Source organism: Lipotes vexillifer, unplaced genomic scaffold, assembly GCF_000442215.2.
Source record: "Lipotes vexillifer unplaced genomic scaffold, Lipotes_vexillifer_v1.1 scaffold793, whole genome shotgun sequence".
Taxonomy (NCBI): Eukaryota; Metazoa; Chordata; class Mammalia; order Artiodactyla; family Lipotidae; genus Lipotes; species Lipotes vexillifer.
In genome coordinates, this window is record NW_006774859.1 from 997,440 (window position 1) to 1,010,182 (window position 12,743).

Sequence of the window (12,743 nt, forward strand, 5' to 3'; positions counted from 1 at the left end):
AATCACTTCCCCCCTCTAAAAAAAAAAACTTTTCTTTTAAATGCAAGCCAAAAAAAAAAAAAAAAAAAAAAAGTAAGAATTACCTGTTGAACAAGGCATCTGGAAATTGGGATCATTGCTATCCAAAACAGGCAAACAGAACTGGTTACTTGCAGATCCTAGCATAGGATCCTTATCGCTGAGCATGTTCTTCAGCGAGTCCTCTAAGACATTTTGACTTGTACTAAAATCCTCACAGACTTCATTCTCCAGGTTGGATCCTAGAAATAGGGCATCATCTAAGTGTTCAGTAGGAATTAAATGATTAAATGTATCAACTATATCCATGAAGACTTCTGTGTGTCTTTCAGCCCTATAGAAAGACAAAAAAAATACCATAAGAAATAAAGCTATCAATTGATAATCACCTAAAACCAAATTATTTTAATAGTTTTGAGTCTAGAACACACTTTGGTATTTCTGAATGGTTTAAAAAAAATCCTCACTGCTTTTAGAATATACATTTGGACATGTATGAATCTTTGCTACACAATGTTTCTTCATCACGCATGTAAAATTGCATTTTACCAGAGATCCTATTAAATGTTTACTTAATTCACTTTTTTAGGGGAAAAAAAAACTATGTATATATAGTCCATTAATTTGACACATTTGAAAGAATTACATGGCTTAAACCATAAAAACCATATGTTTTTAACCATAATCTTTTCATAAATTAAGACTCAGACACTGCTTATTAATAAAAATGCATATAAAAGAGCTAAAACCAAATCATTTAAATTATTGTCCCATACCTATTAAAACTGTAAAATAGCCTTGTCTTATTTACAATGCATTTAAATTATTTAAAGAAAGACAAAAAGGTTTTTTTGTAGGAGTAAAGAGAAAAAAACGGAAAGAAACTATTAACTAAACCCAACAAATCAAAACTCAAAAAACTACATACACGCAGGCACAGACGTGCACATACACACACTGTGGGGGGAAACCCCTTTTAAGATAAAATGAGATAAATGACAAACCAATATATCAGAGACTTAAATTTATTTTAGTGAGTTATGTGCTGTCTATAAAGATATGGAGCTGATCTCCTATTTGAACTATACCTAACACTCCAGGCATTGCTCAGAAAAGGTCACTTCATGCTCCGGAAGAGCCTCGATTATCAAAAGTTGGTTTCAGAGAATACTGAACCAATGTATTTTGGGTGGTGGGCAAGAGTCAACTAAATAAAATCTAGTAATATTCAGTTAGCTAGAAAATTCCACTAATTAACCCAGAACTTCTTGGATTCCAAAATTCTTAGCTCCAAATCTACCAAAATTTCCTCAAACTGTCCTTGAATGCTTTCCCCTATAAAAATGAGAGAATACGAAGTTCAAAAATATACAATTTACCAGGTATATATTATATGCTGCTGAACATTTTACCTACATTTTAAACTCATTTATGCCCAGTGATAATAAATAATACACTCTATTACTATCCTTGTTTTGTAGACAAAATGCATTTAAATAGTTTAAATGTCTTCCCCAAAGTCACAAAACAGAGCCAAAGATTCAAACCCAGGTTTCAAGGCTACATAGCCCAAGGTGGTAACTCTACCCTTTCACTGAGCTACAAAGCTAGAAATTGACTAGATTTGACTCATTAAAGGTTCTTCTTTAAAAACATTTTCCAACAAATCAGTAGTTGCCTGGGGCCTTGGATAAGAGAGGGAACTGACTGCAAAGGAACAGGAATATATTTTGGAAGATGATGAAAATGTCCTAAATCTGGATTGTGGTAGTGGTTTTATGAGTGTATATACCCACAAAAATTCACCAATCCGTTCATTTTAAATGGATGCAGTTCACTGTAACTCAATTTAAAATTTAAAGAAAAGAAAACTTCCTCTTTCTCACAAAAGTTAATCCTCTGCTAAATATAGGATTTCAGTATCTCTTCTCAAATTTTGCAACTTATTTATATTGAAATATTAATAAAGCACCGAAATAAAATGTTAACTGATTGGCTGATTATCTTACATGCATTCTTTATAACATTTAGAGAAGACTGTGAGCTACAATGGTGATGAAAAGTCAGGAAAAGTTTTAATTCCCTGAAACTATCTGATCTCAGTACCTAAGAAAGGCTCAATTATCATATATCACCAATGCTTCCACTAATACGTTTTTAGGTTCCAAAGAAATTTTAGTATAATAAATTTCTGGTAATTAAAAATAACTTACAAAAACATTACTAAATATCTACAAAATTAATCAGCTAGAACTATCAACAAATTTGTTTATCTGAATATGCTGGAATCCAAAGTTTACGACAAGCCGAAACAACCTCCTCTTCAGTGTTGCATCCCAGATGAAACAAAGAAAAAAAGGCAATTCCAGCTCTAGAAACAAATGGTTGACTTTCCTTATAAAAACAATATGCTGAATCTACTGACAACACACTCATTCCCATAGCAACACAAGTCTGGGAAATTCTACAAACTTCACCTGAGGTTAGTCTTTCTGTTGCACCAACTTCTGACTGTGTACATTTAAGTGGTGGGGACATTCACAACATTCAGAAGGTACAGTTACACGGCTCGAAATCACCTAGCTATACCGAAAACCAGCCCACTCTAAAGGGTGATATAAATGAGCAATATATCGTTTTTTCAATGATACCATTAGTGAATCTTTTACTAAACTCTTTTACTAAAACGTGCATTCAGAGCCTGTGGCATGTTTTTTAATCTCAATAGCAGACAATATTTAGTCTTTAAAGATCAATTTTTTTTAAAAAAAGTAAAGCATACTGTAAATAAGATGGGTGAACCTAATTTTCCAGTATGAGGTGGGTTTTTTTCCGGCCAAAACTAGTATGACTTATATAAAGTGTGTTGCCCTGGATTAAATAAACAGATTAGCATAAAAGCATCAAATGTCGAGAAAGACTGGTATAACAAAGTTACGTTTCTTTAATACCTTTAATTTATTCAAAAAGTGTTCACTAACCAGCTACCACTGTGCAAGACACCTTTAATATGCCAATGCAACTGGGGATCTTACAAGACAAAATATGGTATAAAGCACCCCAAACTTATGGGTCCAAAGAAAACAATTTCTACAGAACTGTTTTGTGAAATTGTTATAAATTGGTAAGACTGAATTTTCTTAAGTCGTTCCAACAGGCTCTGGAGCCAATTCCAAAGGAAGAATGCCCAAAATCACAGTATACAGCCATATCGCAAGATTATCTTAAAAGTGACAATGAATGGAAATATAAAAGTCATTTATTTTAAAAAATCAGTTTTAGATATCAAGTGCTCAATATATCAAAAATAAAATTAAAACTCTCCATGCTAAATTGTAAAACAAATGTTAGCCAATTGTAGAAATATTAACCTTACTTAACACGAACACACTAATCTACTAAGCGCAATGTGGTATCCTGATTTGGGTCATGGAAGAGAAAAAGGACAGTAGTGGAAAAACAAAACTGGTGAAATCAGAATAAAGTCTGGAGTTAAGTTAATACTAATGTTAACCTCTAGTTCTGCTAAAGACATTAGTATTATGTCAGATGTAACAATCAAGAAACCTAGATAAAGGGTATATGGGAATTCTACACTGTGTTTGCAATTTTTCTATATATCTAAAACTACTCCAAAATAAGGTCTTAAAAAAAAAAATGAACACTAACCTAAAATACAATGTCCTAAAATACCTAGCCATGTAGACAAAGATAATCGATCTAATTGAGAAATTTAAGAGATGATTCAGTGTCTCTGTTAAACAAATTGCTTGATTTAAACAAACTCCTGGCAGTCCAGTGGTTAAGACTCTGCACTTTCACTTCTGAGGGCCCAGGTTCAATCCCTGGTTGGGGAACTAAGATCCCACAGGCCGCGCAAAACAGCCAAAAAATAAGTAAATAAATAAACAAACAAATTCCTGATATTTTACTGGAATTTTACACTGAAATTTTACTTAAATGCTTCCTTACATTTGGCATTACAAATTTAATAATTAAAACATAACAGAATATAAACCTATCTAGAATGTATTTTGAGAGGCTAATGATATGCATGTATGCAACTGAATTGATGCTATTAACTTGGGAATACATACATGCTAAAATCAGAAATTACTTATGGGTTCATAGTCACACCTCAAGTTTGCAGACAATAGGATGTAACCAGCTAAGGCGAATTGGATAATTTGCTTAATTCAAAATTACTCATTTATTCATGTATTTATCAAGTTATCTACTATGAAGTACTAACAACAACAAAAAAAAAAGTACTATCATAAGTATACCAGTGAAACAAACCCCAGTCTCAAATTCAAGGAACTCATAATCCAAAATCAAGTATGGACATATAAACAAATACAACATATAAACATCACAACAAAATATGGAAGTGTCATACTGAAGGGCTCTCAGTACCACAGAGGAAGGTAAAATCCATGAGGCCAAGAAAGGCTAAGCAGGTGACATATGAGATTGGTCCTAAAGGTCCAGAGTCTACTCCAGGCAAAAGAACAGCAGGTGCTAATTATGAATGCCAGAGTTTGGTCCTAATGGACCATTTAGAAAGACTCAGAATATAGCTAAAAATAAGTATCAGTACTAACACCCTGAATAAAATTTAATCTGAGTCCAGAGGTATTTCCCACTTGCTTCATCTGTCACTCAGAGAATTATACTGCAGCCAAATTTCACTTACACTGATAAAACCAATGTATATTGTTTTCTAAGTGTTTCGTGTATGAACAGAATGCAAAAAGATTTAGAAAACACCAACAGGGGAAAAAATTACACTTCTACCAAAATCCCCTTTAAATTAAGAGCAAACTAAAATTGACTACCTCAACTTCTCAAAAACATCCTGAAAGTAAAACTATGCATTTTATCATATCTTCCTTAAAAAACTGCACAGAATAAGCCTACCAATAAGTCACTAAAGCTATCGAAGGTGCACGCGCGCGTGTGTATGAGTATGTTGGTGGGGGGACAAATATATATCAGGAGATTATAAAATCTATGAAGAATAATTAAACACTGTAATAGTGATGGGAGAAGGAGAGCATTCTATGTAAGACAGTAAATGAAGGCCTTGCTAATATGGGCAACATGTGAGCCAAAACCTGAAATGAGGGAGTGATCCACGCATAAAAGGGGAACAGCAATTCAGGCAAAGACCTAATGCAAAGGCACTGAGAATGGAACTGCTTGTTGCCTTCCGACCCCTACACAATAGATTAAATTAACCTGTCAATTCATCAGGCATGCTCACTATTAGCAAATTTCTAACAGGCAGTAGTAGGAGCAGTAGGAAAAAAAAAAAGGTACCACTAAAACAATGATAATATATAAAACTTAACGTGCTCTAACTTCAGGCCAGGCAACGGTCGACATGCTTTACATTAGTTCTCCATCAGAGCATCAGAGGTGATTAAGCCTCTCCAGAGAACATCTGGCTTAATTCGAAAATGGAGATATTTTTGGTCATCAAAACTGGAGGGCATGCTACTGGCATCTAGTAAACATACTACAGTGCACTAGGAAAGCCCCACCACAAAGAATTAGCCAGCCAAAAAACAGTGCTGAGGTTAAGAAACTCTGCTCTACATTTATTAATTTATTCCTCACAACAATGCTGTATTATAATCTTGATTATACAAAAATAAATAAAACTGGAATCAGAGAGGTTAAATTACTTGCTATAGTAAGTGGTGGAGCTGAAATCTGAAAGCAAAAATTTTTATTCAAAAGTCAATGCAGGGTTTCCCTGGTGGCGCAGTGGTTGGGAGTCCGCCTGCCGATGCAGGGGATGCGGGTTCCTGCCCCGGTCCGGGAAGATCCCACATGCCGCGGAGCGGCTGGGCCCGTGAGCCATGGCCGCTGAGCCTGCGCGTCCGAAGCCTGTGCTCCGCAACGGGAGAGGCCACAACAGTGAGAGCCCCGCGTACCGCAAAAAAAATAAAATAAAATAAAATATAAGGTTCTAAGTGACTTCCCTGGTGGCGCAGTGGTTGAGAGTCCGCCTGCCGATGCATGGGACACGCCGGTCCGGGAAGATCCCACATGCCACGGAGTGGCTGGGCCCGTGAGTCATGGCCGCTGAGCCTGCGCTCCGCAACGGGAGAGGCCACAACAGTGAGAGGCGTCAATGCACTTACCACTGCCCTGTATTATCTCCTCACACAGTTAAATTCACTATTTATTATGTGCCAGGCACCATGCTAACTTAAATGTATGTCATTAAACTTCACAGCCACACAATTAAGCAGCTATTATTATTCTCAATTTATAAGAGAAAAGCTAAAGCTTAGCAAAGTTACACCCAATATTACAGAATAAATAAGTTACAGAGCTAGAACTCAAATCCGCTGACACAAAGGTCAGTTCTTCACCACCATAATATAACAATGTTAAAGATGAGTAAGTTATCCTTCCAAGACAAAGTCAAGGAAAATCACTAAATGGTTAAGACGTGTGGTGTAACACAATTCTAAAAAGTACAATTCTAGAAGCAATGCAACCTCATCACCTGCTCTACACACCCATTTCAAATTCTGGTCCAGTTTCATTGGTTAAAATCTACTGGCAAGACTACATAAGAAAAAAACAAGGATCATTAACTTTGTTTCTGAATTTATCAGGTAAAAAAATACATAAGAATCCAAGATGACTGCCATACTAAGACCAAAGCAGACCTAAGAACCTAGAAAAAGACTTTCGAGTACAAGTTGAGACTGGCAAAAGCAGAATTACTTAGCTATTAGTAAGAAAATTACCTTTCAAGTTTACAACCATTCCCTATCGTCATTATGAGAGGCTCTAGCAGTTTGGATTAACCACAGAAACAGTACAAGTCATCAACACTATGGCCTAAGTGATAACAGACCAAGCTAACATGTACTGAGCATGTACTATGTGCCAGGCTCTGTGCTAACTACACTGTATGAGAATCTCATTAGTTTCTCACAACAACCCTGTGAGGTAGGTGCAATTATGACTTCTATTTTGCAGAGGAGCAAACTGAGGCCCAGACCATTGTGTAGGTCACATACCCAGGACAGATGTACCTCAAAGATACTGCAGTGTCAGTTCCAGACCACCACAACAGAGTGAATATTGCACGCAGTAAAGCAAGTCACACCAATTTTTTGGTTTCCCAGCGCATATAAAAGCTATGTTTACAATATACTGTAGTCTATGAAATATGCAATAGCATTATGACTAAAAAAAACAATGTATAAAACTTAGTTAAAAATACTTTATTGCTAAAAAATGCTAACCATCATCTGAGCCTTCAGCAAGCTGTAATCGTCTTGCTGGTGGAGGGTCCTGCCTCGATGCTGGTGGCGCTGACTGACCAGGGTGGTGGCTGCTCAAGGTTGGCGCAGCTGCGGCAATTTCTTGAAACCAGAAGACAATGAGGTCTGCTGCAATGACTGACTCTTCCTTCCACAATGTCTCTACAGCATGACACACTGTTTGATAGCATGCTACCCACCGCAGTACTTCTTTCAAAATTGGAGTCAGTCTTCTCAAACCCTGTATCTGCTTTATCAATTAAGTTTATGCAGTATCTAAATCCTTTGCTGTCATTTCAACAATCTTCACAGCATCTTCACCAGGAGTAGATTTCTTCTCAAGAAACCACTTTCTCTGTTCATCCATCAGAAGCAACTCCTCATCCATTCAAGTTTTATCATGAGATTGCAGCAGTTCAGTCCCATCTTCAGGCTCCACTCCTAATTCTGGTTCTCTTGCTACTGCCACAACTACAATTACTTCTGCCACTGAAGCTCTGAACCCTTCAAAGTTATCCATGAGGACTGGAATCAACTTCTTCCAAACTCCTGTGTATCTTGATATTTTGACCTCTTCCCATGAATCACGATGTTCTTAATGGCATCTAGAATGGTGAATCCTTTCCAGAAGGTTTTCAACTAACTCTGCCCAGATCCCTCAGAGGAATCAGTATCTATGGCAGCTATAGCCTTACAAAATGTATTTCTTAAAAAATAAGACTTGAAAGTTGAAGTGACTCCTTGATCCATGGGCTGCAGAATGGATGTTGTGTGAGCAGGCATGAAAACCATTCATCCCACTGTCCATCTCCATCAGGGCTCTTGGGTGACCAGGTGCATTGTCAGTCAGCAGTGATATTTTGAAAGGAATCTTTTTTTCTGAGAGTAGGTCAACAGTGAGCTTAAAATATTCAGTAAACCATGTTGTAAAGAGATATGCTGTCATGCAGGCTTTCTTGTTCCATTTACAGAGCACAGGCAGAGTAGATTTAGCATAATTTTTAAGGGCCCTAGGATTTTCAGAATGGTGAATGAGCACAGGCTTCAACTTGAAGTCACCAGCTGCAATAGTCCCTAACTGGAGAGCCAGCCTGTCCTTTGAAACCAGGCACTGACTTCTCCTCTCTAGCTATGAACATCCTAGATGGCATCTTCTTCCAATAGAAGGCTGTTTTGACTACATTGAAAACCTGTTGTTTAGGGTAGCCACCCTCATGAATTATCTTAGCTAGATCTTCTGGATAACTTGCTGCAGCTTCTACATCAGCACTTGCTGCTTCACCTTGCATTTCTATGTTATGGAAATGACTTCTTTCCTTAGACCTGATGAACCAACCTCTGCTAACTTCAAGTTTTCCTTCTGTATCTTCCCACCTCTCTCAGCCTTCACAAGATTGAAGAGAGTTAATAAGGTCTTGCTCTGGATTAGACTTTGGGTTAAGAGAATGTTGTGGCTGGTTTGATCTTCCTTCCAGACTACTAAAACTTTCTCTGTAACAGCAGTAAGGCTGTTTCACTTTCTTCATTCATGTGTTCACTGGAATAGCACGTTTAATTTCCTTCAAGAATTTTTCATTTGCATCTACAACTTGGCTATCTGTTTGGCACAAGAGGCCAAGCTTTTGGCCTATCTCGGCTTCCAACATGCCTTCCTCACTAAGCTTAATCGTTTCTAACTTTTGATTTAAAGTGAGAGACACGGACTCTTCCTTTCACTTGGACACTTACTGGCCATTGTAGAGTTATTAATTGTCCTAATTTCAATATTGTTGCATCTCAAGGAATAGGGAGGCGCAAGGAGAGGGAGAGAGACAGGAACAGCCAGTCGGTGGAGCAGTCAGAACACACACAACATTTACAATTAAGTTCACCATCTTACAGAGTTGTGATTTGTGGTGCCCCAAAATAATGACAATAGTACCATCAACACCGATCACAAAACACCATAACAAATATAGTAATAATGCAAAAGTTTGAAATATTGTGAGAATTACCAAAATGTGACAGAGAAGACTCAAAGTGAGCAAATGCTGTTTAAAAAATGGGCGGCGGCAATAGATTTGCTCCATGCTTGATTGCCACACACCTTCAATTTGTAAAAAACGCAGTATCTGCGAAGCACAATACAAGAGGTATGCCCGTATACCCAAACTGGAAACCAGGCAGTGAGATTCCTGAGCCTGCACTTCTAAACTACTATACTTTATGCAGTCTACATTCATAACACATATCAAAATACTGCAAACAAAGTGACATGCCCACTTCCAAAATAAATTGGAAAATATGCACTTACCCACTCCCTACATATAAAAAATAAAATGGCTGTCCTCAGTGTGTATAGAACAAACATCAGTTTGGAAGTGACTGACCACAAACTTCACAATTTATTTTCAAAAACTACAATTTTAGAATGGTTTCATGTGGCCATCTCACACAAATTATGAGTGAATTAAAACTTTAGCTTTTCTGTACAATCTACTATGCCATTCAAAGTTTTCCTAATAAAGTTAGACTGTGCCAAAAGATAAAACTTCAGGATACTATTTTAAAGTTTTTACTTAACTATTTCTCTCCATCCTCTCTCCATTATACAAACGATCATAAGTTTTAATCCCGACCATTAAAAAATGATCTATATTAAATACATGATGCATGGCCATAATTGTCCAGTCTATACATTTGGCAATTCCTCACACAATGTGTTTTGTAACTCTTGAAATATCTTCCTCTTTTAACTCTTAATACAGTGATTTAACATCTCATGTCTGAATCTGGTTTCTCAACCTAGATTATGTTCCTTGAGCCTACAAACAGCACCTGGGTCTCAAATATTTTGAATCAAATCAATACTGTCAATATCATTCGCTGTGTAATCAAAGGGCAACATTAAAAGAGAAGTTTTTTACTGTTCTTAAAAATGCAACAGCATCAGAAATGTGTAACTATTTGCCAAGTCATTTTTTGTAGTTAAAAAATAAATTGTCTATGCTCCTGAAAAGATACTCCAGGATTCTCAGAGGGTGCTCAAAGAAGAAATGAAAGAAATAGAGCCCAAGATGTACTGTTGCAGAAAAGAAATCCAGCAACCACGTGTCCAAAAGAATTGATGAGGTGTAGATGAACAAAAATATTTAGAAGTCAGCACTCCAAGAACCTTGCACTCCCTGACACTGTGTGGTGGTAAGCCACAAACCTGAAATGCTAATCAATAAACCTCATTTCTTCATTAAATATAATAAAGATCTTACCTCCAGACAAAAATTATTAAGTAACAAAGATTTCGTGAGAAATCTGTGTAAAGAAAAACATAATAAAAATAGCACATTTAAGAAAGCAAAATGGGGCTTCCCTGGTGGCGCAGTGGTTGAGAGTCCGCCTGCCAACGCAGGGGATACGGATTCGTGCCCCGGTCCGGGAAGATCCCACATGCTGCAGAGCGGCTGGGCCCGTGAGCCATGGCCGCTGAGCCTGCACGTCTGGAGCCTGTGCTCCGCAACGGGAGAGGCCACAACAGTGAGAGGCCCGCGTACCACAAAAAAAAAAAAAAAGAAAGAAAGCAAAATGTATCAAAAAGGCAAGCACCAAGTTACCATGTCAAGGAAGATAACCATTATCTATATTTTAGTATCCCAAAACTAACCTTTATCAAAAAGTTTTATTAACATGCTATTATATGTCAAAAATTATCAACCTTCCCTGATTTCAATACTCAATACAATTCAAATTTTAATATTATGGTCTTAAATGATTAATATAAAGACAACTTCCTTTCCATTTTTCTATCCTGAAAGTTGCTTCGGACCAAAGCTATTTTACACCTACATTTACACAAACCACTGCTCATAGATTTGACTTATCTGAACATGCAACAAATGAGTATATCACAGGATAAGCTAAACAGTTATCTGAGGCCTATCCCAACAGCATAGAATGCATAACTAATTCAGTGTGATGGATAAAGAAGTTCACTATCCTCCCAAAGGATGCAAAAGCAGTATAATAAATTATATTTTAAAGCTCTTCAGTAAATGGACCTACAAAACATGCACAGAACAGGTGAAAACTTGTCCCATCACTAACTCATGTGTTATCCTTCTCACAAATCTCCCATACAGCTACCAAACAAAGTTTAAACTCTTAAGGCTGTAGTTCTGCATACTTAACAACTGGCTCACTTCAGTTGAGTGGATGTCTTTCTGCTGCTAAGGAACTGACTGAACTGTGTGTGGCTTCATCAGCGTAATGATAGCTATTAAAAGTACTTCCTTAAATTCTGTTACTATCATGGGGAAATGGAGTATATATTTTAAAATAGTGATGATGAAGATGCTGATGGAGAGAAAATTCATTATCGTAATATATGGCCAGTAAAGAGAACCGGGGAAAAATAATAATTAAGAAAGGTCTAAGTGGTAATGACAGTTAAGTAATCACTATCTGAAACAATAATCTTCACAACACAACACCTTTTATGCTCTGGAATGAAGAGACAAATTCAAAAACAAGAATGCTGCAAAGATTTCCTGGTTCTTTGACTAGTGACTCTACCAGAGAAACACATCTACCAACATTTTCACAATCCCAAACAGTTCATTCAAGAATCAAAAAATGGTAGGTAATGAATGAGTAATGGAGACACAGTTTTGGAAGATCTCAAACAACCAGTTTAGAAAAGCGAAGACAAGTTAAAACCCAAAACAGCAACTAAGTAGAACAATGTACTATCTAAGCACTCCCTAAGTAGCTGACTGTATCTCCACCTCCCATCCCAAAATAACGTGGTAAAGTTCGTATTTGCTAAGGCTCAGCTACCGATGTTTCATTTTAAATTAAGCATCTCTACATGTGATGAAGATCAAGCCTAGGAAGATATTAAGTCGTTGTTGCCACTTACATTAATGACTATTCATGATCATGTTCTGCAAACGATTCCTGAGCACCAATAATCACACACTCAAATTACTTCGAATCACGGTCTTCGAAAAACAGCATTTAAAAACTCAAAGATGGGGAAAAGAAGGGGCACTGGACTGTGCGCGGTATCAACATTCCCTCCCTTTCTCCCTCCTCCCCGCCCCCCGGGTCAGGTGATCAGTTATTTAGCACCATGAACACCCACGTATCGACAAGTGGCTCATTAAATTACACGTATTATCGAAGGCCAGATTCCTGGCTTCTCATTTCAAACTATGCAAAAGGAGCCGACAGTTTGGGTCCAGAGCACAAAAGCGCGCGGTAGCAGGAGGGTGGATGGAGCGCCGACTCCTCGTCCCCACCAGCGGGCACCCGGCTCGGCTTCGCGGCCAAGGCCAGCGCCGGCTGCCGGGCCGGGGCCCAAAGCTCGATGCCGAAGGGCCGGGCCGGGGCCTGCGGGCTGGGCCTCCCCGGCAGCGCCCGCCGTGCCGCCCGGCCTGCGCGCCCGCGCGGCGGCGC

General features: G+C 37.9%; 1 protein-coding gene across 2 annotated transcripts in view; it reads right to left on the reverse strand.

Moving 5' to 3' along the window:
* PHF3 (PHD finger protein 3) overlaps window positions 1-12,743 on the reverse strand; it is a 96,900-nt gene that overhangs the window by 83,827 nt on the left and 330 nt on the right. The window contains exon 2 of one of the 2 annotated variants that reach the window (XM_007449582.1): window positions 84-352. In XM_007449582.1, the coding sequence (XP_007449644.1) occupies window positions 84-327 (244 nt within the window). In that variant the 5' untranslated portion in view covers window positions 328-352. Of the gene's footprint in view, window positions 1-83; window positions 379-12,743 lie in introns of those variants that run through there. The other variant, XM_007449581.1, reaches the window with a different exon arrangement.